Genomic DNA, 24,303 nt, shown 5'->3' on the forward strand with positions numbered 1-24,303 from the left:
GAATGGCATCGACACAATTGCCTGCATATATTAAGAAAGTCCCGATGCAACAGATTCAGTCCCGAGAAGACCTAGAGTGATCTTAATTACATGCAGGCGTACAAAAGACACTTTCATATAAGATCAGGATAACTCGTGCATGTATGTGTAATTTAGCGTCATTATGCTTCATATAGTCTTCCCCCTTTTCATGCTCCTCCTCTACAGAACCAGAGCCGCCGTCTGCCAATTCAATCAATAAGATTCACATTCATGACAAGCATGCACACACACGACTACGCATAGACTAGTCTAGATACAAACAATGTGTCGACCAAAAGAAGGAAAGAAGATCAAATGATTAAAATTACAGAAACAACGTTGCATTCCCTCAACCATGACCTTCAAGCATAACCGGATAATCATATCAGGTGATCAAAATATACATAAATCAGCAATAAAGAATAAGCAGTAATAACCATTTCTTTGCCTACTGATCATAACATGAGACACCTTACCAGCATAAAGAATTATTTCAGCAGAATGAACAATTCTTACATATATACCACAAATACTGTGCTCTGGTTTGAACCATGAGCGAGTCGCCCCAGAGCTGCACTAAGATTGTACGTGTAATTAGATCCTTTTCACATATCAAACCCTCCCTGGATTACCATGGCGTTGATTTCGGAAATGACTAAGAAGATTCTGCGCCTGGACATAGACATAAGAACAAGAATAAAAATTTACAACTAGTTAGGATAAGTAATTACATGAATCATTTTTGCATTTTCACTTGCACTACAGATCCAAAAGAAATGGTAAATGGGAAATTGGTAAAACATAATCAGGGTAATTCTTAAGAGGCAAAAAGTTCCGCCAGTGGTACTGCCTAAGATCAATGTGTGTGGGCCTGTGTGGTTGTGTCATCATTAACTTTGACAACAACATAAAAAAAAAAAAAAACCAAGAATATATACTCCAAACGAAATACACAAATACAGAAACGATGGGCATACTTTAGCTCAAATCCTTTACAGGCGTCATCTTAAATTAGGATAAACATCACTCCTATGGGAGGGAAACACGAATAGAGAATATTACAAAAATTTGCAACAACTTGGTTAACTCCTGGTCATCCAACTATGTTGCTGAGTACTAACTTGCCTAGCAACCAAATTAAAGACAACCTCCTTTCTTTTCTATCATACATCCTTGTTCCTCCTCGGTCTTAGGAGGCTGTTCCTCCTTTTCTTCATCGCTACTATCCTCTACCACTGCAAAGACTTGTAGATGTTTACATTTGTGGTTCTGATCCCATTTCTCTTTGCACTTAAAACATTGCCGGTTCTTAATCATCTCTTCTTTTTCTTGCTTGTGAGGTAGGTAGTAGGCACTCAATCTCTGTAGGTAGGTCTCGGCTCTTCCCTACGTGGCTCTTCCCTACGTGGAGGTGGAGGATTCCGTGGTAGAATCATTCTAGGCCGATTAGCCTCTGGGGTTCTCCATGGTTTATGCAAGGCTTGCTTGCGACGCTGCCTTTCCTCAATAGTACGAGCCTTAGCAAAACATTCTACCAAGTACGTGTTACGTTCTGCCCGTAAATCGATTGTATTTCTTCCTTCAATCCTCCTATGAAGGCTGCTGTCAAAGATTTTGACGTCCAGACAACCATACTGGCCAAATTTTCAAATCGACTTTCATATTCTTGAATCGAAGAAGTTTGCCTTAATTTCCTCAATTCAATATCATAGTCGATATAGGTGGACTCTCCAAATCTAAGTAGGATGGCCTCCTTGAAGTTGTCCCAAGCACGTGCGGGTAAGGGAGGTCAAGCTTAGGGACCGAGACAGTTTAGTCTCGATTTTACTTTTCACGTTTTTGCTTATGCACTTTGCTTATGCGCATTTGATTTAGTTTCTTGAACCGGTTCACTTGTTTAAGAACCGGGTTTATTTAAAGACTATAAATACTTTGTAATTAGGTTTCACATTATGCAATTTTGAGATTTTGAGTTCATTGGTCACAATTGTCTCTCTCTCCTCTTGACTCCCTTCTCTCCCTCGCGCTCTCTCTTCCCCACGGCGCCCTCTTTCTTCTCTTCTTTCGAACCTTGGTGAATTCCAGCCATCATTGCCGGCACTAGCCCCCTTCTCAAACTGATGGTCTTTCTCTTCTCCTTGTTTTCTTCCTCTCTTCCTCACCCACTCGACCGAAAGATTGGTGGCTTGAAGATCTCGGTGTGCTCCGGCGTATTGCAATTTCCATAGCCCACGATTTTCCCCATTGCAACTCACGGCGATCAAGGTGCAGCCTTCATCAAACCCAAGTGAACGTTAGAGGTCAGATTTGTCTCTGTGAAGGCTTTAACTCGTCTAGGCAACTAGGAGAGTTGAGGTGTTCGACATCTCATCGGAAACACAAGGTTAGTACGTTGGAATTTTGGGATTTGAATTGTACAACTTCGTTGGCCTGATTTGAAGCAAGGTTCGGCCAAGGATAGGTGCTTAATCCCTCGGTGATCACCCGAGAGTTTGAGCAATCTCTCCACGGTGGAAACTCGATTCAAACCAGCCCTTACGAGTCACAAGGATTACCCTTGGTTTCTCGTGCTCTTGCTCAAAGTTTGATAGTATTTCACCGGCAAAATCCATGCAAGAGGACAAGGTTGAAGCCTCAGTTTCACCCGTCCTATCACCGAAATCCAGCAGAAGAAAAAGTGAGAAAAATCAGTGAAAAGAGGCGGAAAAAAAAAAGAAAAATATAAAAGACGAAGCACCCAAAAGAAAGAAGCAAATCGGCAAAGTTTGGAGGATTTCAGAAGTCTAACGGTGAAGATCTAGGGTTGGCCGGAATTTCTGCAAATTCCGGCGACCGCTGCTATTTTTCCGGCGTCATTTGGTACCTTCCGACCAGAGGACAAGATTGCCCAAGTACCAGCTCAAGTTCAATTCATTTGGTCGAGGGTTGAATCGAAAATCGTGGGAATCTATGGAAGATCGCCTAGGGCGCGCTAACCCTAGCCGCTGTTGCAATTGGGAATCTTCGGCCCTTTCTCCGCATTTGGTAAGTGGTTTATTGCCTTTTCTCGTGTCACCCTATCCCACATTTGGTACATTTGGTCGAGACCGCTAGGGCGAGAGACAGCCGAGCATACCAGCGACACCTTCCTCATTTGGCGCAAGAACTTCCGCGCCAATCATTCCCCACATTTGGCGAGTGATAACTCGCCATTTCCATTCTACATTTGGCATTGATCAACCCGCATTCACCTTCCACATTTGGTGCACGGTCCCGCGCCTTATCCCTTCCACATTTGGTTATCTCTTAATTAGGTATTACCTTACTTAAGAGTTAGTTTAGGATTAGTTAGAATTTAGTTTAGGATTTAGTTTATTTCTTTCTTTTCTCTTTATTTTTTATTTTTTATTTTTTATTTTATTTATTTTTTATTTTATTACTGCCAAACTAGCCGTTGGCAGTTCCAACAGCTCGATTCAGAGCCGTTGGAACTAGCTCAACGGCTAGTTCAGCTCCTCTCTTCTTATTCCCTCTTGTATATATTCTTGTAACAGTCTTTGTAAAGATATGCTGTGTTTTACAGCCTTCATATGTTATATTGAATCTGCTTTATCCTTCCTCACTTGGCCTTAGTGCCTCTTTATTGCTAAATACATATTTTGTGACTGTTACATTGTCGTGGGCAATGATGCAAATGAATGATTTGGAGGGTAGTTGTACCCGTATTGCTATGACGGCTAGCTAAGAAAGTAAATTATATGTGTAGCCCTCGTGTGGAGGCATTTGGAGGTATGGGTGCACTCGAGGAGTGAACCAACCTCATGAGCTAGCTGGTCATTTTGTGATTGTGTTTCCATAATGTTAAGTAAGAATGAATAAGAGATGAGAGGCCAGTGGGTTGTGGCATTGTGTTTGGGAGACGTCCCGCTTTCGCCACTGGTCTCGCCTGTTCGGAGCGTAGGCGGTGCAAGGCCGCAGGGTACTGTTGTGTGTTATGCTTGGAGTGTTGGGCTCCCGCCTTCCCAACCTGGGTGTCCTAGGGAAGGCTGAGTATCTCTCTGTGGAATTCACACACCCATGGATGAGTGCTCTACCGCTGCAACGGATGAATGGATCCATACCGTTATGGGTCACCACGGGGGTTGTGTCTCGGCTATGGGCCGCCCATGGTGTGCACGTGTCTGTGTTTGCACCCACAGGAACTGTCCATTCACTAAAGTTAATGAAAATGAAAGTATGTGATTGAATTGTGTGTGAACGAATGTATGTGATTGATGGGCATGTGAATTATATGAATGAAATTAAATGTTTAAGCATGTCTTGCACGTGATTGAGACTGTGATACTGTAGCCCTTGAGTGGCCTTTACATGTCGTGGTATATGTTAGGGGTTTTCTTGGCAAATGATGTGCCTATGCCCTGACACGACATGACGATAGATTGTTTTTATGATTGTTCTTAGATTTGAGCCCTCCCTAAGAGGGTTTGGAATTTTCCTGGCTTGTTGCCATATTGCGAAGGCTAAGCCTTCTGTTGTTTCATTTTTTTTCAGGTTTTGGTGGACCAGGGGCAGCAGGTTGAGCAGATGGTTTTACTCACGTCCTACTGGGGAGGTTTTGGGTCTTTTGTAGTGCTGGCGCCTCTTATTTTGATTGTATTGATGTTTTGTTTTTGTAGACATCAATTATATGTTTTGGGACATATTTGTCATACACTTAGATGTGATTTTGTATGAATCAAAATTGTTATATGAATGAAAGTTCGCCCCATTGTTTTGAATGGCATAGCTCTTTCTTTTGAATCGTTGTGTCGTCACACCTCAATGCTTTATGTTAGAAAAAAAAATTTGTGTTTGAGGGTCAAAAAGGTTGGGGTGTGACATCTAGTGTGTGGAATGAGTTGGATCAACTTAGTCCCACACTAGGGATGGATTGCAAATGTCGAGATTGGAAGAAATGAAGTTGATGAATTTAGGTTTTTTCAATTTCTTCAAGGGCTACGACCCAAATTTGAACAAATAAGATCAGCCCTTCTTTCCCTAGCCTTTCCTCCACTCATTCATGAACTACTTACAAAGCTAAGTGGAGAAGAAACTAGAATGAAACTATCCAAAGAAATGGATAAGGATAGTGTTCTTATTTCAAAGCAAGAAGAAGAAAGAGTCTTAGCCGCCTCTAGACCCGGAAACAACATCAAATCCTTTAGACCACCTCACTTTAAAAATCAAAATAGAGGAGAATACAAAGTTGTTTGTCACTATTGTCATGAACCGGGTCACATAAGACCTAGTTGTCCAAAGTTGAACAACAATGAAGGACAATCTCGAAATCATGGAGGAAATCTTTTCAAAGGAGGAACTTCATATCCTCAAGGAGGGCAACACAATCGGAGAATTTCATATCCTCAAGGTGGACAACACAACACTAGACAATTTGATCAAAGAAGGGCTGCAAATGTTGCAAATGAAGGATGTGACCTTTCATCAATCTCCACAACGTTGAATCAAATCATGACGGCCCTTAAACCAATGATCGAAGAGTCAAATTCCGGAGCACTAGCAACAACCGCATCCATCTCCAACACTCTCGGTATGTTTTCTTGGCTTTTAGATTCCGGTGCATCTTTTCATATGACACCAAATATATCATCTTTGACCAATTTTGAACAAACAAGAAAAAAATCAAATGTAATTACCGCCGATGATACTTCTTTAAGTGTTAAAGAGATTGGGAATTTTGAAAAAGAATTTGGAAAACAAAAATTTTTGTTCCAAAAGTTAGTTATGTCCCTAAACTTAATCTTTACTTACTTTCTGTGTCGCAAATCTCAGATCTTGGTTTCGACGTAGTTTTCTCATCAAATAAATGTTTGGTGCAGGATCACCAAACCGGGAGATTGATTAGGGAAGGATTTAGAAAAGGGGACCTCTACTACATGAACAATTTATGTATCCCCAAAGAAAAATTTTGTCACTATGTCGAAAATGTGAACATCAATGTTTGGCACCAAAGATTAGGTCATCCAAACATTAGAAAATTGTCTATGATAAGCCCTATCAAGGACCATTTGTAAGGACATTTGTATTGAGAACTTTAAATGTAATGATTGCATGAAATCCTTATCTTTTGGACAAAAAAACTTCTTCTCTTCTTTGCCTTTTGAGCTTGTTCATTCCGATGTATGGGGACCATCTCCTATCATGTCAAAAGGAGGATTGTCATATTATGTAATCTTTGTTGATGATTTCACTAGGTATTGTTGGATATATTTTCTAAGATATAAATATGAAGTTTTTGAGATATTCAAAATTTTCACAAGTTGGACCAAATACAGTTCAATGCCAAATTAAAAATTTTAAGGACTGATTCTGGGGGAGAATACATTTCAAATGAGTTCAAAAGGTATTTGGAAACTATGGTATAGTTCATCAAAAATCATGTCCAAGAACACCTCAACAAAATGGACTTTCTGAAAGAAAACATAGGCACATAATTGAAACAACAAGAACTCTTCTTATTGCCAAAAATGTGCCTAAAAACTTTTGGGCTGAAACAGCTCTTGCCTCTGTTTACCTCGTAAACAGAATGCCTTCAAAAGTTTTAAACAATACAACCCCATTTGAAAAATTATTTAAGTATGAACCTGATTTTAATAGACTTCGTGTTTTTGGATGCACATGCTTTGTTTTTAATGACAAGGCTGACAAACTAAGTTCAAAAGTTGTTGAATGTGCTTCATTGGTTATTCTGAGACACAAAAAGGCTACAAATGTTATGATCAAGTTAGAGACAAGATCATAGTTTCAAGAAATGTAAAGTTTTGTGAAGATGAAAATGGATTTAAAAATTGTGGAGGGTCACAACACAACAATGATTATTCATTCTTATTTAAATATCTCTCTCAATGTGATGATGAAATGCATGATGTTGATGGTAGTAACACTGATGATAATGATAGTAGAGTAACCAAGGATATAATCACATATCATATAAGAAACCAGCAACAAAATGTTGGTGAGGAAGAATATCAAGAGACTAGTGATCTCCAACCAACTCCAACTCCAAGTGAGGAATACCTTAGAAGATCTACTAGAAATGTAAGACAACCCAATAGGTTTGTATCATATGAAACTTTTACCCCAACACATAGAGCTAGAATTAATGTCATTCATTCTCACTTTGAAGCTTTTATGTTTAATCAAGCCTCCAAATATATTGAGTGGAAAAATGTCATGTTAGAAGAATTGGATGCTTTGAGAAAAGCCCAAACTTGAGAAATACAAGATTTACCCATAGGGAAAGAGACTATTGGATGCAAGTGGGTATACAAGATGAAAACTCAAAGCGATGGATCTCTAGAGAGATATAAAGCAAAGCTTGTTGCTAAAGGATACGCTCAAGAATATGGTATTGACTATGAGGAAACATTTGCCCCTGTAGCTAGAATGACTACTGTTAGGACACTTATTGCTTTAGCATCTATTAAAAGCTGGAATATCTACCAAATGGATGTTAAAAATGTCTTTTTAAATGGAGATCTTATGAAAGAAGTTTATATGTAAGTTCCACCAAGGCTGTCTGTTTCTCAAGGGAAAGTTCTTAGACTTAAGAAGGCTCTTTATGGCCCCAAACAAGTTCCTAAAGCTTGGTTTGACCGTTTTAACTCTGTTATTTCTGATTATGGGTTTCATTCTTGCTTAACTGACACTGTCTTGTAAGTTAAGTATACTACTGCAGGTATCATAATTCTTCTACTGTATGTTGATGATATGATTATTACAGGTAGTTATAAGGAATGTATTAGAGAATATAAGAAATTACTACAAGAAACTTTTGAAATGAAAGCTTTAGGTTTTCTAACGCATTTCTTGGGTATTGAGGTTGCATATTCTACTAGAGGATATTTTTTGTCACAAACTAAGTTTGCTGCTTCTTGGGTATTGAGGTTGCATATTCTACTAGAGGATATTTTTTGTCACAAACTAAGTTTGCTGCAGAGATCATTGATAAATCAGGCATAACAGATGATAAGGTCACAGAAACTCCTGAAGCAGTAGGAAGTAAGATGAAGATTGATGATGGAGTTACACTTGCCAATCCCACTCCTTACCGACAACTTGTGGGATCCTTGATGTACCTTCGCATCACTCGGCCTGACATTGCTCATGCAGTTCATACTGTGAGTCAGTTTCAACATGCTCCATCAACTGTTCATATGGGAGTTGTTCTTCGTATCATCAGATATATTAAAAGAACAATAAATAAGGGAGTATTTATGTCTTCCTCATCCTCCTTGAACTTGATTGCTTATACTGATGCTGATTGGGGAGGAGATCCAAATGATAGACACTCAACTACTGGATTTTGTGTTTTTCTAGGGGAATCACTCATCTCATGGAAGTGCAAAAAGCAACATAAAGTTTCACTATCCTCTACTGAAGCTGAATATCGAGCCATGGCTTCTACAACTATGGAAATTGTCTGGCTTCGCCAAATGCTTCTCGATATGGGAACAAGGATAGAAGAACTCACTGATTTATGCTGCAACAACAAGAGTTCTATCTACATTGCCAAGAATCAAACATTCCATGAACGAACAAAGCATATAGAGATGGACTGTCAGTATGTTCGTGAAGAATTTTTGAAGAAGACTATCAAGCTTCCATGTCTCCTCCGAGTTCCAGCAGGCTGATTTCTTCACAAAGCCTCTATGTTCTCCCAGATTCAACTTTCTTTTAGATAAACTGTCGGTGATAGCACCGTAAATTTAAGGCGGGTGTTCAGAAATATGAATTTTTATTGTTGTTATCTCTTAATTAGGTATTATCTTAGTTAAGAATTAGTTTAGGATTAGTTAGAATTTAGTTTAGGATTTAGTTTATTTCTTTCTTTTCTCTTTATTTTTTATTTTATTACTGCCAAACTAGCCGTTGGCAGTTCCAACAGCTCTATTAAGAGCCGTTGGAACTAGCTCCATGGCTAGTTCAGCTCCACTCTTCTTATTCCCTCTTGTATATATTCTTGTAACAGTCTTTGTAAAGATATGCTGTGTTTTACAGCCTTCATATGTTATATTGAATCAGTTTTATCTTTCCTCACTTGGCCTTAGTGCCTCTTTATTGCTAAATACATATTTTGTGACTGTTATAGTTTCCCTCCTCTGTCTATTCCAAGGTACGAAGGAGGCACAGCAGAAGATGATGGTGTAGACTGTGAGTTGCGCACAAGAGAGGAAGTTGTTGACACCCTCAAGCAGAAAATAGCAAAGGCGCAAAATCGCATGAAGCAGACTTACGACAAGGGTCGTAAGGATCGTGAATTTGAGGTGGGCCAGTACGTATGGCTGAAAAGGCTGCCCCTAAAGCAGAAATCGTTGATGGGCAGCCTTACTCGAAGTTGTTGCCTCGGTACTACGGGCCATATCCTGTGCTCCAGAAGGTTGGGAAGGCAGCCTACAGACTTGGCCTTCCCCTTGGTACACCCCATTTTTCATGTTACACGTCTGAAACCACATCATGGGGATGTGCCTACCTTGGTAGAGCCGGTGCCGGACCAACAACCAACTTCCTACCGGATTTTAAAGCATAGATATGTTCAACGGCAGGGAAGAACCAGACATGAGGTACTGATAGAGTGGGAAGGGCCTGACAGAGGCAACTCATGGGAAGAGTTTGGAACAGTCGCGCATCGCTTCCCCTCCAAAAACGCTCGAGGACGAGCTCAATTTAAGGAGGGGGGATTTGTTACGGACCCACTTATAGGTCCGAACCCCGAAGAGGCCGAGCCTAGCAGTAGAAAGCGTAAAGCATCAGATATGTGGGCTCAGTCTCTTCAAAGCTTGACAGAAGTTCCCAGAGAGGTTAAGGCAGCACTAGAACCAGTTGCAGTGGGTGGAGCGGGCGGAGCAACAAGGTCCGAGTGCGTGCTTGTGCAGGAAGATCCTCAAGGCTCCTCTAAGCTAGTTGTAGGGCTCACCGAGTTAGAATCGTCTGAACCTAAACGTAAGTCTAGTTCCAAGAGCCCTTGAGGCGGTCTAGGACCATGAGTCTTAGGCAAATGGATAGGTCATCCAGACCTAGCCCTCGATCCAAATCCGAAGTGCGGGCGGATCCCCGCACAAGGTCCCTACCCTGGGCTCACAAGGCTCAGGGGAGATCCACTTTTACTTGGGCGCTAGGCCCGATTTCTATTTTAACGCACTTTGAATATTGCTTTTGGATTTGGATTTTAGTTAAGACCTAGCGGAGTGGGTTGTGCTCCACTTTCATTTGTTATTTGGGTTTTGGGTAGCGGACCTGGATTGACTTGTAAACCGGTCCAAATAGGCTTGTATATATTCTTTTGGATCATGTACTTTGGTATGCTTTTTGAGAAATTGAAGTTCATTTGAACGTTTGCACTCTCTCTCCTGTCTGGAGTTCTCCACCTCTCTCGCACTCCTCTCTCACGCGTGGTGTGTTCCTTCTCCCCCTTCGCGTCCTCTACCCCCAAGGTGCCTCACCTCTCACCCGAACCCCCTTGGTGCTTCGGTGTCTTCCACGACAAAGGTGTCATCTTCTCCAAGAATCCGACGGCTTCCTCCTCCTTCCCCTAATCCCTTCTTCATTCTACCTCTACCCAATCGGCCAAAGGACAATGGCAAAGGATTACACGGGCGCTCCGGCAACTAGCGGCAACTCCCTCGACCACGCACTTGATCCCCACACAAAAGCAAGAAGTCCTCGGCACCTTCATCTGATTCCCGCAGGTGTTGAAAGGTCGGGACCTCATTGAAGAATCTCGTCTCGACGACTTCTTCAAGATCGACGCTTCAAAGGTTAGTTAACAAGATTTTTAGCTATATTCCAAGGTTTGTATTGAGGAAGCTCTTTTGGAAGTTTCGTCCTAGGGACTAGGTCTCTTGCTCGGCATACCCGAGTGCTTGATCTAGGTTTCCACGGTTAAACCCACTCAAGATCCCCTTTTATACGGTTTGTAATCTTCTACTCATCTTGGACATAACCTCTACGAAGTTTGAAGAGATTCCGACCGGTAGAACCCCTTGAAAATCCAATCTAAGGCTCTCGGGTTCTTCCTCTTGGACTCGCAGTTCAGCAGCATAAACGCCATCAAAAGTCGTATATCTAGGCGTGTGTTGGACCAGCAAGCTAGCTCAGATTGATCGGCATATCACAGGGAACAAAATAATCAATTTTGAGCTCGTTTGGACAACTACAAGCGAAGTCCGGCCATCGGCCAGAAATTTAGGTTTTCCGGCCACCGCTGCGCATTCCGACGTCAAGGACAGAAGTGTCCTCGTCCCCAACGAGGTCCTCCTCAGATGCGTCAAGGGCATTGTGGTCAAAATCCGAAGCAAGGTGAACCCTAGCCGCCGGCGTCACCAAGAGCGAATTCCTTAGCCGCCGGTACTATTCCGGGTAAGTTTCCTCTTGGCTCATCTCCTTCGTCCATTCAGCCACGTGTCTCCCATCCAGCCACTTCCCATCCTCGTCCTAGCCACGTGTCAACCCTTGCCTTACCTGTCCTAGCCGAGAATCACCCTTGGATCTCGCGCTCCTACCATCTTGAAAACCCCTAGCCGCATTCCCCTACTTTCCTATTTGGTGCATTATTCATCACGTCAACCCCAAGTCGCAGCTCGTCCTTACCCTCCATCTCTCCACGTGTCAACATCTCGTGTACCCTCCTGCCATCTCATCAGCCGTGTCATCCTCCACACGTCCCACCTGGTCCCACGCGGTGCCACGCGTTTTCCCACGCGGCATCCACATCATCTTCACGCGTCTTTCCCCTTTCGTATTTGGAAACCCTCTCACGCGTCCCTTAGCCTTTCCTATCTCGTCACCAGCCAGATTGCCTCACCTTCCCTTGCCAAAACAGCGTCTTCTACCAGCCCTACATCGCCACACGTGTCCCCCATCGAGAGCCACCAAGATCTCGAGTGCATCTCCTTGGCCCACCTCCATATCGCCAAGGAAACCCCATCCGATCTCCTCTCCTACCTTTTAGGAAAGAGGCGATCTTCCTTTCCTTATTCGGTAATCTCTTTAGCGATCCTCTACGGATTTGTGCGATCCTCTTGGCGCCACACTAGGCAACACCAGCCTAGCCTCAATCCCCCCACCCGTTAGGACCTCCTCACGTGCCAATCAGCCCTACACTTTAGGCAAGTCCCCAAATTCCTTGCCCTCGTCCGAATTAGGTAAGTGCCCACCTAGCCGCCGCACCATCCCTTCACCTCCAACATAACCCTAGTTGCCACGTGCATAGCTCGTGGGACCCATCTAGCTTCGCACCTAACCCCCTTCCCCGTTTGACCCGAGCCTAGTCTAGCTTACCCAATTAGTCAAACCAATTCATTTACTACGTCAACTTGACCGACCCGAGCCTAGTGCTCTCACCTAGGCCTCGCCCACTTGAACCATCCTACTAGTTAGTAACCTCAATCCCTTACCTAAGCCCGTCTCTCCCTGGCCTACCCGAACCGTAACCCCACTTGACTAGACCCAGCCAAGCTATAGAGCTCATTCGGTCCAAGCCCAACCGAGCCTAGTTAGGTTTAGGTTTAGCCCGTCGAGCTAGCTACCCCGCTAGTTCCTCCGGCTCCTTCCTCGGTCCTACTCCCTCGCATCGGCCTCATTCCGACGTACGTGGCCGAGCCACATCCGGCGTAAGGTAGGTCGGTGTTGCCGTCCCACGGCTTCAGCCCCCCTCGGTACTCTCAGCGGCATCTCAGGCCGCAGCCTTAGCGACAGGCGGTCGCATCTCTCGACAGGCGCTCGCAAGCGCGCGACCACATCTTCTCAGCGCTAGGCAGCAGACGGCTGCTCTATCCGCGCCCGGCACCTCGGCAGCAGGCGGCTGCGAAGACCGGCGTCCTCGGCCCGAGACCATGGCACCTCACGGCCCTCCTCAGCAGGTCCCAACTACAGGCGGTAGTCTTTAGCAGCTAGGTACGTGGAGGCTCGCCTCAAGCGGTTTTCCTTGTACCGAAGCTACAATACTCGGGGCTAGGCTCTTCTCCCCGCAGTCACCTTTTGGCTTAGCCAAGATCCTTCTTGGCCGGTATTGATTCTTTTCCCCCCTTGTAACAGCCGGGGTGGTAGTCTTGGGGCGTCCCTCGTCAGCGCCCGGCCGGGCGGGCTGAGCCCCCGCTCCATCCGTCCCACTCGACAATGGCCAGGGATTCCAGTGCGCTCTCGGCAGCCGTCCAGCGCCTTCACCTGCTGCGGCAGCCAGGCGGGCCGCATCTGTCGACAGGCCTCTCAACCGCTCGGCCAGGAGGCCTGAGCCACTGCCGGCAACATCCTCGTCGTCGGCCAGGAGGGCCTTCTTCGACCTTCTTCCTTGCCCTTTAGCTGCATTACCCGAGGCTTGGGATTCACCTCGGGTCTACCCTGCTGCTTATTGCCAAGCTCGGCTTGGCCGGTGACTTTTCTGAACTCCCTATAGATACGTGGGTGGAAGTTCTTGCTTTTGTTTTTGCTTTCTAGCCCGGCTTCGGCCACCGTTGCACTTAGTGGCCCCTCGGAGGCTCGAAGCCGAAGACACGATCGCTAGGCAACTAGCCTTCCACGGGTGGGTGTGGTTTGTACGATTAGGCATGGTTTGTTATGGTTTGCTTGAGTTAGTTGTGAGAGTTTTTATGTATCGCTTCCGTTTGTATTAGCCTCACATCCATCTAGATTCTTCTAGTAGGTTTGGCCTTTGGTTTGGGATTAACCATACTCCTTTTCCTATTGGGTTTCTGAGTTGGGTTCCTGTCCGGCCAGGTAGTGTCTTGTATTATTTTGTTTTCAGGGTCATAAGTTTTTGGTTGAGCATTTCACTCTAGGAATGGTAGGAGCAAACCTCGTGTTGGGGGTACAGTGGCTGCCCAGCCTAGGTGAAGGCGTGTGGGACTTCATAGGAATGAAGATGCACTTTGGGAAGGCGAAGGGAGGCCCACCGACTTTAGAAGCAGTTCCAAGGAAAGCAATGGGAGAGCAAAAAGTATCGAGGATGATGAAAGGGCCTGTGACGTCCCTCATGCTATTGATGACAGCTAAACTACGAGTAGAAGAAACAGGCCAGAGATCCGAAGCACAAGGTTACATATGCCAACAACGTCTGCAAGCTCTATTGAAGGAGTTTAGGACTGTATTTGAGCCTCCCAAGGGTTTGCCTCTGCAAAGAACCTATGACCACCATATAGAACTCCAAAACGGGGCTAGAAATGACAGCCGATGCTCGAACCAATACAGCCAACACTAGTGGGAGATGCTGGAAGAATTGGTGAAAAAGATGCTAGCATATGGTAATTTTATTCCACCCAACCGCAGCCCCTAGGGATGTTCAACGAGCAAGCCGAGCTCGAGCTCGTTCAGCTCAAGCTCGGCTCATGTCACATCTTGCTCGACTCGAGCTCAAGTCGAGCTTTATAAGCTAAGCTCAAATTGACTTGATAAAACGAGTCTGAGCTCGAGCTCGACTCATTTAAGCTCGTTAGTCGACTTCATCATCATATCGCTCTGCTCCGTTCTCTAATATCAGAAATTTGTCAATTATTGGTTTCCATGAGCCTTTGCTCATTTCAATGGCAACTATGCTAGATGGCTAATATGTCTTGGTGCCCAATAAATAATTAATAAAAATAGTTGGAGCATGGTACTCGCTGGATCAAGAAGGGACCATTTCAGCTCTAGGGTTTAAGATGGGGAAATATGATTTGGAGGGCCAAACTTTAATAACACATGATTCAACATGGCAATACAAGAACATAGAAATGGAAATTTCGGAAGAGAAACTTTCCTACCAGCAAGCTTCAACCTTCGCCCTTCAAGGTTCAGTCCTTCACTATCATAGGCAAGCAATGCATCCTCTGTTGTGTTGAATGTCTCAAGCCACACCCTCATGCCCTGGTGGGCTGAGTCCTTCATCTCTGCCACAACCCAAGGACTCCCTTTGACCCCATTTAGTGCTTCCTATCCCCCTTCCATCCCTAGAGTTGGACGCTTGTCGCTACCATTCACCTCCCCTCTCTTTAATATTTACAGCTGCAGCCTGCAAAGTTGTGGGCCGATGACCGGCCGTCGTCACCGGTAGAGAGAGAGAGAGAGAGCCAGAGTATGAAAGATAGAGAGAGAGAGAGAAGCGAGAGGCGCGTGACAGAGCCAAAGCTCACAACGCAAGGTGGTTCAAAGTTCTGAAAACCAAAATTTTGGGTTTTCAAAAGCAGTTCAATTTTTTGCAGAAATAAACAAGGGAAGCGAGTCGAGTTAAACGACTTGCCCTCCACAGGCTCGAACTCGACTCATTTAAGTCGAGCTTCAGTTGGAGTTCGAGCTCAACTTGTTTACCAAATGAGTCGAGCTTGAGTCGAGTATTTTCGAGCGAGTTCAAGTCGAGCCCAAGTTGTCTCGACTCGTAGCAGCCCCTATGCATCCCCGGCATTGTTGGTAAATAAGAAGAATGGAGGGTGGAGATTTTGCATTGATTACTACGCATTGAACGCAATAATCTTAAAACAATGCTATCCATTCCCCTCATCGAAGAATTATTAGATGAATTTTATGGAGTTGCTTATTTTTCAAATTAGATTTTAAAGGCAGGGTATCATCAAATCAGGGTGGCAAACCGAGACATACCCAAAACTGCTAACCAAATTCACAATGGGCATTATGAGTCCAAGGCGATGTCCTTCGGGCTAACCAATGCCCCTCCCACTTCTCAATCCTTAATGAACGATCTTTTTAGACATTATCTTCGACAATTTGTACTTGTGTTCTTTGATGATATTTTAGTGAAAAGCCCAAGGGAGGAAGGGCATTTTCAGCACTTGCAGTTGGTTTTATCCACACTGCAGCAACATGAACTGCATGCTAGAGAGTCTAAGTGTGCATTTGGAACTGATCAGATTGTGTATTTTGGCCATGTGATCCGTAAAGGAATGGTCAAAATGGAGGACAATAAGGTGAAAGCAGTAAGAGAACAGAAAACACCTAGCTCGGGGAAGGAGTTACGGTCATTCTTGGGCTTGGCAGGCTATTGTCGATGATTTTTCAAGGGTTATGACTGCTGGCAGCACCTTTAACTGAGTTAACAAAAAGGGATAGATTCCAGCGGGGCGAGAAGGAGGGAGAGGCATTTAAAGCACTCAAACAAGCCATTACGTCAGCACCAGTTTTGAAGATGCCGAATTTTCAAGTCCCTTTCCCTATAGAAGCTGATGTGTCAGATCATGGCATAGGGGTTGCGCTCAGTCAAGAGCAGCATCCTATTGCCTTTTTCAACAAGGCAACGGGTACCAACTTCACGGCCAAGTCAGCTAAAGAGCATGAGCTCATAGCCATGGTGTTTGCCATCCTTAAATGGAAGCAAATATTTAATGGGGCGAAGGTTTGTGGCGATGACTGATCACCATAGTCTGCAATATTGTTTGCAGCAATCTTCCCTAACTCCTACACAACAACGTTGGATAGCCAAGCTTATGGACTTTGATTTTGAAGTCCAATACAAAAAAGGAAGGAGAACTTGGTGGCAAATGGGCTGTTCAAACAGGACAGTTATCAAGAGGACCACTGTTTTCTATTTTGCCAGGTCTAGGTTGAACTGTGGGAAATGATTAAACATGCCCATCAATAAGCTGAGGCAGTGTAGAAGATAAAGGCACAATTAAATAAAAGCCCAGTCCAGACTTACGGGTACACTTGGAGGGAGCCCTACTTACGGTACCAAAGCAAGATCTATATCCCACCAGAAAACTTCCCAAATTTTAAATGGAACACTACCAGGATTCCAAGGAAGCAGGCCATGGAGTAGAGAAGACTTACCGCCGAATTCGGAGCACCTTCTATTGGCCTTGCATGAAGAAGCAGACATAGAGTACATCAAGAACTACCACGTGCCAACAAAATAAATAGGAGACAAGGAAGCCAGCAGGCTGCTTCACCCCTTTCCCATACCTGAACTAGTGTGGGAAGATATTTCTATTCACTTCATAGAAGTGCTCCCACTTTCGAGCGGCAAATCAGTAGTAGTGGATTGTTTGACTAAGTATGCCATCTCATTGCTTTAGCTAACCCATTTTCGGCTAAGTCAATGGCAAGAGCACTCCAAGAACAAGTGGGCAAGCTGCATGGGGTCTCTTGTTCAATAGCAAATGAGCGTGACTCCCTATTATTGAGTAATTTTTGAAAAGAATATTTCCAATTGCAGGAGAATAAGTTACAAATGAATACAGCCTATCACCCGTAATCGGATGGCCAAACGGAGGTTGTTAATAGAAGTTTGGAAGCATACTTGTGTTGCTTTGCTGGTCAACGACCAAAATTATGGGCTGATTACCTGTCTTGGGCAGAGTATGCCTATAATACAGGTTGGCATTCTTCCACTGAAACAACTCCATTTGAAGCTGTCTATGGCTGTAGTAATATGTAATATTGTACTATTATATATTGCAATCAGTTATATGTATTATACCTTTACATAAGTAAAAAAAAAAATTAAAAAAATGGTAGCCTTTTTGGCCTAGGTGCCCCTAGGCTCGCCTAGGCAGCGCCTTGGTGCCTTGACAACATAGAGCTACACACAGGCTTTTCATAGCAAAGTTGGAAGACCTACTAAAGAAAACTGGTTTTCTATCCAAAAACCTCCAAAAAACCTGATTGTCCAAGTCAACCTTGATTGTGCACATCAATGAAGCAGACCCTTGGTCAATGATTAGGCTGTGAATTTAGCCATTAGAAGGTATGACCATGTTAGCCCAATTCACTAGGGCTGTTTTCCGAATGTGCAAATTAGAGGTTCACAATGTTATTGAACTTTCCCTAGTTAAGCGTCTGAATAAGAATTTAGCTATGTGACAAGGGTACGTGAGATTTGCCCAAGCACATGTGTCGGATCATGGGTACGGCAACATGGGTACGTGGGTACGGCTGCATTTTGAAACATTTAAAATCATATTTTCAAACTTAACTTTCTCTTTAATTGTGATTTTTCCCTTCTTTGTATTTCCCTTCCACTAAGATTCTATATTTTCCTCTCATTTACTTTAATTTTGAGATCTTTTTTGGATTATTATATATATAATATATATATATTTAGTTATATGCACTCTGTCGTAGCTCCACCAAATTTCTAAAATCGTTGTACCTGCATCGTACCCTTACCCGTGCTCATGTGACATAGCAATTAAGATGTTGTTTCGCTTAAGGATTTGAAAGAAACCTAGAATCTAGCATGGAAATAGAGTATGTCTCTTGTCACATGGGTACAGTTGTAAAGACAGCATACATGTACCGGTCGGGTACGACACCAGTACTGGTACCACTACTATCCCGGGTACTTCTTGGGCACCAATCAAATAGTACCGGATACAATCAACGTAATCGGGACCATATCCATGCAATTTAGGACTCCGTCAAAGTTGACAGAGTCCTTTTCCTAGCCAAAGTTTAGGATTTCAATTTTCTTCTTCATATCATTCATACTCAGTAAACGCATACTGGCCTGTGTTTTGATATTTTGTTCAATAGTTTATTCTTTAGAATCTATAACTTTTGAATCATGCATGTGTTATTTTGTTTATTTGAACTCTTATTTTACGTTATATCTATAAGTATATATATGTGTGTGTGTGTGTGTATATATATATATATATATATATATATACACACACACACACACACACATTGTACCCAAGTTTTTTAAAAATATTCTGAACCCATACCCGTACCTATGTGACATAGGGCCTGCCATATCATGAGATTTGTTTGTTTTCAATTCCTTACGTATATATATATATACACACACACATACATTGTACCGCTGTACCCAAGTTTTTTAAAAATATTCCGAACCCATACCCGTACGGTCGTACCTATGTGACATAGGGTCTGCCAAATCATGAGATTTGTTTATTTTCAATTCCTTAAAAAGGAAGTAGCAGCCATTCTGTGACCTAGTACATCTTGCTTTCAGGTTTCAGCTAATAAATGCAATGATTGTATATTTTAAGACGCAACACCTTCGTATTAATAATTCTTTCAAGCTGCCCTTCACTCAATATTTAACTCAAGATGCAGGATTCTTCCACGTTTTTAGGTTATTATTTCAATTTTTCAATTAGAATGTCTCTCTTCTTTACTTGTTTCATAATGAATTGGAAGACAGCTCAATTTTTCCTCGTGCATTTCAAAATTTTCCTGAAAATGAATATTTCGAGAACTTCCAGCTCACTATTTTTGGGTGATGTCTTTTGATATTTTTGTTGCTTTACATTCATAATTTTTCATCCAATAACTTGAAAACAGTCGGAGTGCAAGGCTTGTTTGAAATCACAGCATTTGCACAAGGCACAAAAAGCAGACTATCAATGAGGACCAGGCATACAAGATTAAAAAAAGAACTTTGATTTAAACTCACAAAATTCCCAGAAAAGCATTAAACACGTAAATGATAAAGTAATCCCCCATATATAAACCAATGGCTAGTTTAGTTTAGTGTTATTTACCTTATAAGATATGTATCATAAAGGTTGTGAAAACCTCTACAATACACGTTCAATAAACATTTTGTGTGTGTATTGCATGTGTATACGACATTATCATATGATATGGGGGGCAATGCCTGTATTGTACAATCAGATGTAGCTTTTCAAAAAGGGGCCTGATGCCCCTTTTGGTCGATTTCTCTTTTAAAACTGCCTCTCCTCCATTTTTAACATTTTTAAGAGCTTTGGGAGGAGGAGTTTTTGCTGGTTTTAGAGAGAAACCAGTAAAAACACTCAATTTTGTAGGAGTAATCCACCAGCTTGAGAAGTGAGATTTGCTAGTGGGAAACTCGTTCATGTTTGAAAAAGAAAGGCTTTTGTGTTTCTTCATATCAATTGATCATAATCATGATATATTTTCAATTCTCATTTAGCAATGAACAATTATGTCTGTTTTGATGTGGTGTTAAGGGCTTTGAAGTTTATTTTCTGAACGTGTTGTTAACATATTATGGCTGATGAATAATGAATAGTGAATGTTCATTGTGTGTGTGATGAGTTTTTTTTATACGTACAATACATTTTTCATAATTTTTTTTATGAAATTTTAATTTATTTTTCTGATTTCTTAAAATAATTTTATGATATGTTTACGATACATTATGATAAGGCATATAGGTCAGTACAACCAATGTGCATTATGATACACCTTTTACAACATTTGTTCAGTCCCTTTTGGTCAAAGTCCAATTTTAACCAGAACTGAATTAAAAGAAGATAAGAAATAAAAAACACATAAATTTTGAACAAATATCATCAACAAATTACATACAATGGGCTAGAACTATGGAACACTTTATTCGTAGTAAAAGCCTTTGGAGACTAGTTGATGGGACAAAACTTGAACCACAACTAGTCCTTACGAAAGTTGTTGATGGAAGAGCTATGGAATTAGATGGAACCGAAAAAGAGAAAGTAGTGGCTGAATACAACAAGAAATGGGAAGAATGGAGTGTTGGTCATCACAAAATTATCACTTGGATCTTGACTTGTGTTGACAATGGTACTAGTGGGCAAATCTCTAAATTAAATTCTGCCCTAGAGGCTTGGGAGTATCTAAAGAAAACTCATACCATGAGAGATGTTGCTTATATGCATAATGTTCAACTCAAAATTCACAATCTCCAACAGGGAGATAGATCCATTAAAGATTATGTGGCTGAAATGAATCAATTGTATGATGAATTAAGCATCTTTGAACCACATTGGACGCAAGATCTTCTTCTTAGAGAAAAGCAAATACAACGTGACAAGTTCTATAAGTTTATCATAGGTCTTAGACCAGAATTTGATGGTGTTAAAACCGCTTTACTCCATCGTTCTAAAACACCATCTATGAATAAGGCTATTGCGGAGCTTCAAATGGAAGAAAATCGACTTTGTCTTGATAAAGAAAAAGTCAACAATGTTCTTGCCACATCTAGGCCGAGGGCCCATTTGAGACCTTATAGACCTCCTCACTTTAATCGTACAAATGAAGGAGCAAGAAGAAAAATTATTTGCTATCATTGTCAAGAAGAAGGACATACCAAGCCTAGATGTCCAAAACTTAGATATTTTGACAAAAGAAGCAATGTTGCGGCTCCAATTCAAGAAGAAAGGAAAGATGCAAGCTCATTTCAACTTCATCAACTCATGAGTGCTCTTCAACCCAAGATCATTGAAGTTATTCAACCGTTACTAAAAGGAGGAGGCACACCCACAACATTGGGCACACCGTGGCATCTACTTCCTCAAGTAAGTGTTCTTGGATTATTGATTCGGGTGCATCTTTTCATATGACTCCTTGTGGAACCTTCTCACCGAATGCACCAAAAATGATTCTTATTCTTTTGTGAAAACGGCGGATGGTACTTCTTTTGAAATTGATTTTATTGGAAATCTTGACCAAACTTTTGGATCCAAAACTCTAAAAGTACCTCAAGTAAGATATATTCCTAAGTTAAACTTAAATTTATTATCCGTTTCTCAAATAGCCGACCTTGGTTTTGATATAATCTTCTCACAATACAAATGTTTGATACAGGATCGTGTATCCAAGAAGACGATTGGGGAAGGTCTTAGAACAAATGACCTCTACTACATAGAGTTTTTGGATCTTTCAAGACCATCTTGCAATAAATCCAAAGGATGTGACATTCTAACTTGGCATCAAAGACTTGGACATTCTAATCTAGAAAAAAATGTCTCATCTTCCCTTTATGGAGAAGTTTTGTCAAAAGAATTTCTATTGTAATGATTGTATTAAGGCAAAAATGAAAGTCTTACCTTTTGATAATAGAAATTTTATTGCCCAAAAATCTTTTGATTTGGTGCATTCAGATGTGTGGGGACACGCTCCTATTATGTCAAAAGGAGGATTATTGTACTATGTGATCTTTATTGATGATTATTCTAGACATACTTGGGTTTACTTTCTAAAACACAAATCAGAGGTTTTAACGAACTTTAAGAATTTTTACAACATGATCTATACCCAATTTGGCTCAAGTATCAAAGTCTTTAGAAGTGATTCGGGAGGAGAATTTATGTCAAATGAATTTCAACAATTTCTAAAAGAAAAAGGCATTGTTCATCAAAGATCTTGTCCTAACACCCCACAACAAAACGGAGTGGCCGAGCGTAAGCATAAGCACATTATTGAAACTACTAGAGCTCTTCTTTTATCTAAAAATGATCCCAAAAACTTTTGGGCTGAGGCTGTTTTGACTTCAACCTATCTAATTAATAGAATGTCTACCAAACTTTTGAAACATATTTCTCCTTTTGAAAAACTTCACCATGTTAAACCTAATTACAATAGACTTAAAGTCTTTGGTTGCAAATGTTTTGTGTTAAGTGACAAAGACGATAAGCTTTCTTCCAATGCCATTGGTTGTGTTTTTATTGGGTATTCTGAATCTCAAAAGAGTTATAGATGTTATGATATTGAAAGAGATAAAGTTTATGTTTCTAGAAATGTGATCTTTTTAAAAAATGAAGATGGTTTCAAAGATGAACCCAAGAAACTAGAAGGTTATACTTTTCTTTGGACCAATGATGATGATGATGACGATATTGATGATGATGAACCCGATAAAGTTGAAGAAGTGCAAATTGAAGAAGTCAACAATGATAATCCTACCATTCCTCCAAAAGAGATCTTAGTTTATAGAAGAAGAGATCTCCAAAATCAAGAGACCAATCAATCTATTCCTAGGAGATCCCATAGGCACATTAGGCCTCCTCAAAGATTTATCTCTTATGAGTCTTTTTCTCCAACATTTCGAGCTTGTCTTATGGCACATCATTCTTTTTATGAGTCATCTTCTTACCTTGAAGCTAAGGAAGATCCAATTGGATTGAAGCCATAAATCTTGAGCTTAAAGCTCTTGAAGACAATGAGACTTGGGATATTGTGTCTCTACCAACGGGGAAAAAGACTATTGGTTGTAGATGGATCTATAAAATCAAAACGAGAAGTGATGGAGCCTTAGAAAGATATAAGGCCAGACTTGTTGCCAAGGGATATGCTCAAGAATATGGGATTGATTATGAAGAAACTTTTGCCCCTGTTGCTCGCATGACTTCTGTTAGAACTCTTATTGTCATTGCTTCTATTAAACATTGGACTATTTTTCAAATGGATATTAAAAATGTCCTCTTAAATGGTCACCTACAGGAAGAAGTTTTCATGAGTGCTCCTCCTGGTTTTGACCTACCTCAAGACAAAGTTTTACGTCTTAAGAAAGTCCTTTATGGTTTAAAACAAGCTCCCAAGGCCTGGTTTGACAAGTTTAGTGGTGTCATGTTTAATCAAGGCTTTCAATCTTGCTACTCTGATATTGCCATGTTTGTTAAAACCACCACCGTAGGTGTAATTGTTTTATTATTGTATGTTGATGATATGATATTATTGGGAGTTCTGATAAAGGGCTTATAGAAGTAAAACATTTTCTTAACAAATGTTTTCAAATGACTGATTTGGGAAGACTATGTAACATATTTTCTTGGAATTGAAGTTGCTTATAGCAAACAGGGTTATCTTCTTTCTCAAATGAAGTTTGCCAGTGAATTAGTTGACAGAACAGGTATCTCAGATGACAAAGTTGTGGATACTGCAGAAGCACTGGGAGTAAAAATGAAAATTGATGATGGAGAGATATTAGAGAATCTCACTCCCTTTCGGCAAATAGTTAGTGCTCTCTTTTATCTCTCCATCACCAGACCTGACATTGCTCATGTTGTGCATGTGATAAGCCAATTTCAGCAAAGACCCACCTCAGTGCACATAGGAGCGGCAATGCGGATTGTCCGTTATGTGAAAAGTACTATCAACAAAGGACTATTTCTGTCTTCCTCCTCTCTATTAGAATTAGTTGCTTATACAGATGCTGATTGGGGTGGAGATCCCAATAATAGGCACTCCACCACTGGTTTTTGTGTGTTTTTAGGTGATTCCTTAATTTCCTGACGATGCAAGAAACAAAATAAGGTGTCACTATCATCAACAGAAGCTGAGTATCGTACAATGGCAACTACAACAATGGAGATAGTGTGGTTGAAGAGCTTGCTGAAAGATATGGGAATTCATATCAAGGATCCTGTCAAGCTTCGCTGTGAGAACAAAAGTGCAATTTATATTGCTAGCAATCACACATTTCACGAAAGAACGAAGCATATAGAGATGGACTGTCATTATGTTCGTGAAGAATTCCTTCAGAAGAATATTGATCTCTCCTATGTTTCTTCTGAATATCAACTAGGCGACTTCTTCACAAAGGCTCTTGCCGCT

At 41.6% G+C, this 24,303-nt stretch overlaps 2 protein-coding genes across 7 annotated transcripts in view; one reads left to right on the forward strand and one right to left on the reverse strand.

Moving 5' to 3' along the window:
- Nucleotides 1-323: 323 nt before the first annotated feature.
- Nucleotides 324-24,303, reverse strand: part of LOC116264390 (U-box domain-containing protein 4) — a 66,648-nt gene continuing 42,668 nt past the window's right edge. For all 6 annotated transcript variants that reach the window (XM_031644563.2, XM_031644562.2, XM_031644564.2 and 3 more), the window contains one exon: nt 324-693. In XM_031644563.2, the coding sequence (XP_031500423.1) occupies nt 634-693 (60 nt within the window). In that variant the 3' untranslated portion in view covers nt 324-633. The remainder of the gene's footprint in view (nt 694-24,303) is intronic.
- Nucleotides 23,563-24,303, forward strand: part of LOC126410541 (secreted RxLR effector protein 161-like) — a 40,444-nt gene continuing 39,703 nt past the window's right edge. The window contains exon 1 of the mRNA XM_050080581.1: nt 23,563-23,599. Within this exon, the coding sequence (XP_049936538.1) occupies nt 23,566-23,599 (34 nt within the window). The 5' untranslated portion in view covers nt 23,563-23,565. The remainder of the gene's footprint in view (nt 23,600-24,303) is intronic.

The sequence above is a fragment of the Nymphaea colorata genome, chromosome 11 (genome assembly GCF_008831285.2).
Source record: "Nymphaea colorata isolate Beijing-Zhang1983 chromosome 11, ASM883128v2, whole genome shotgun sequence".
In the NCBI taxonomy this organism is placed as follows: domain Eukaryota; kingdom Viridiplantae; phylum Streptophyta; class Magnoliopsida; order Nymphaeales; family Nymphaeaceae; genus Nymphaea; species Nymphaea colorata.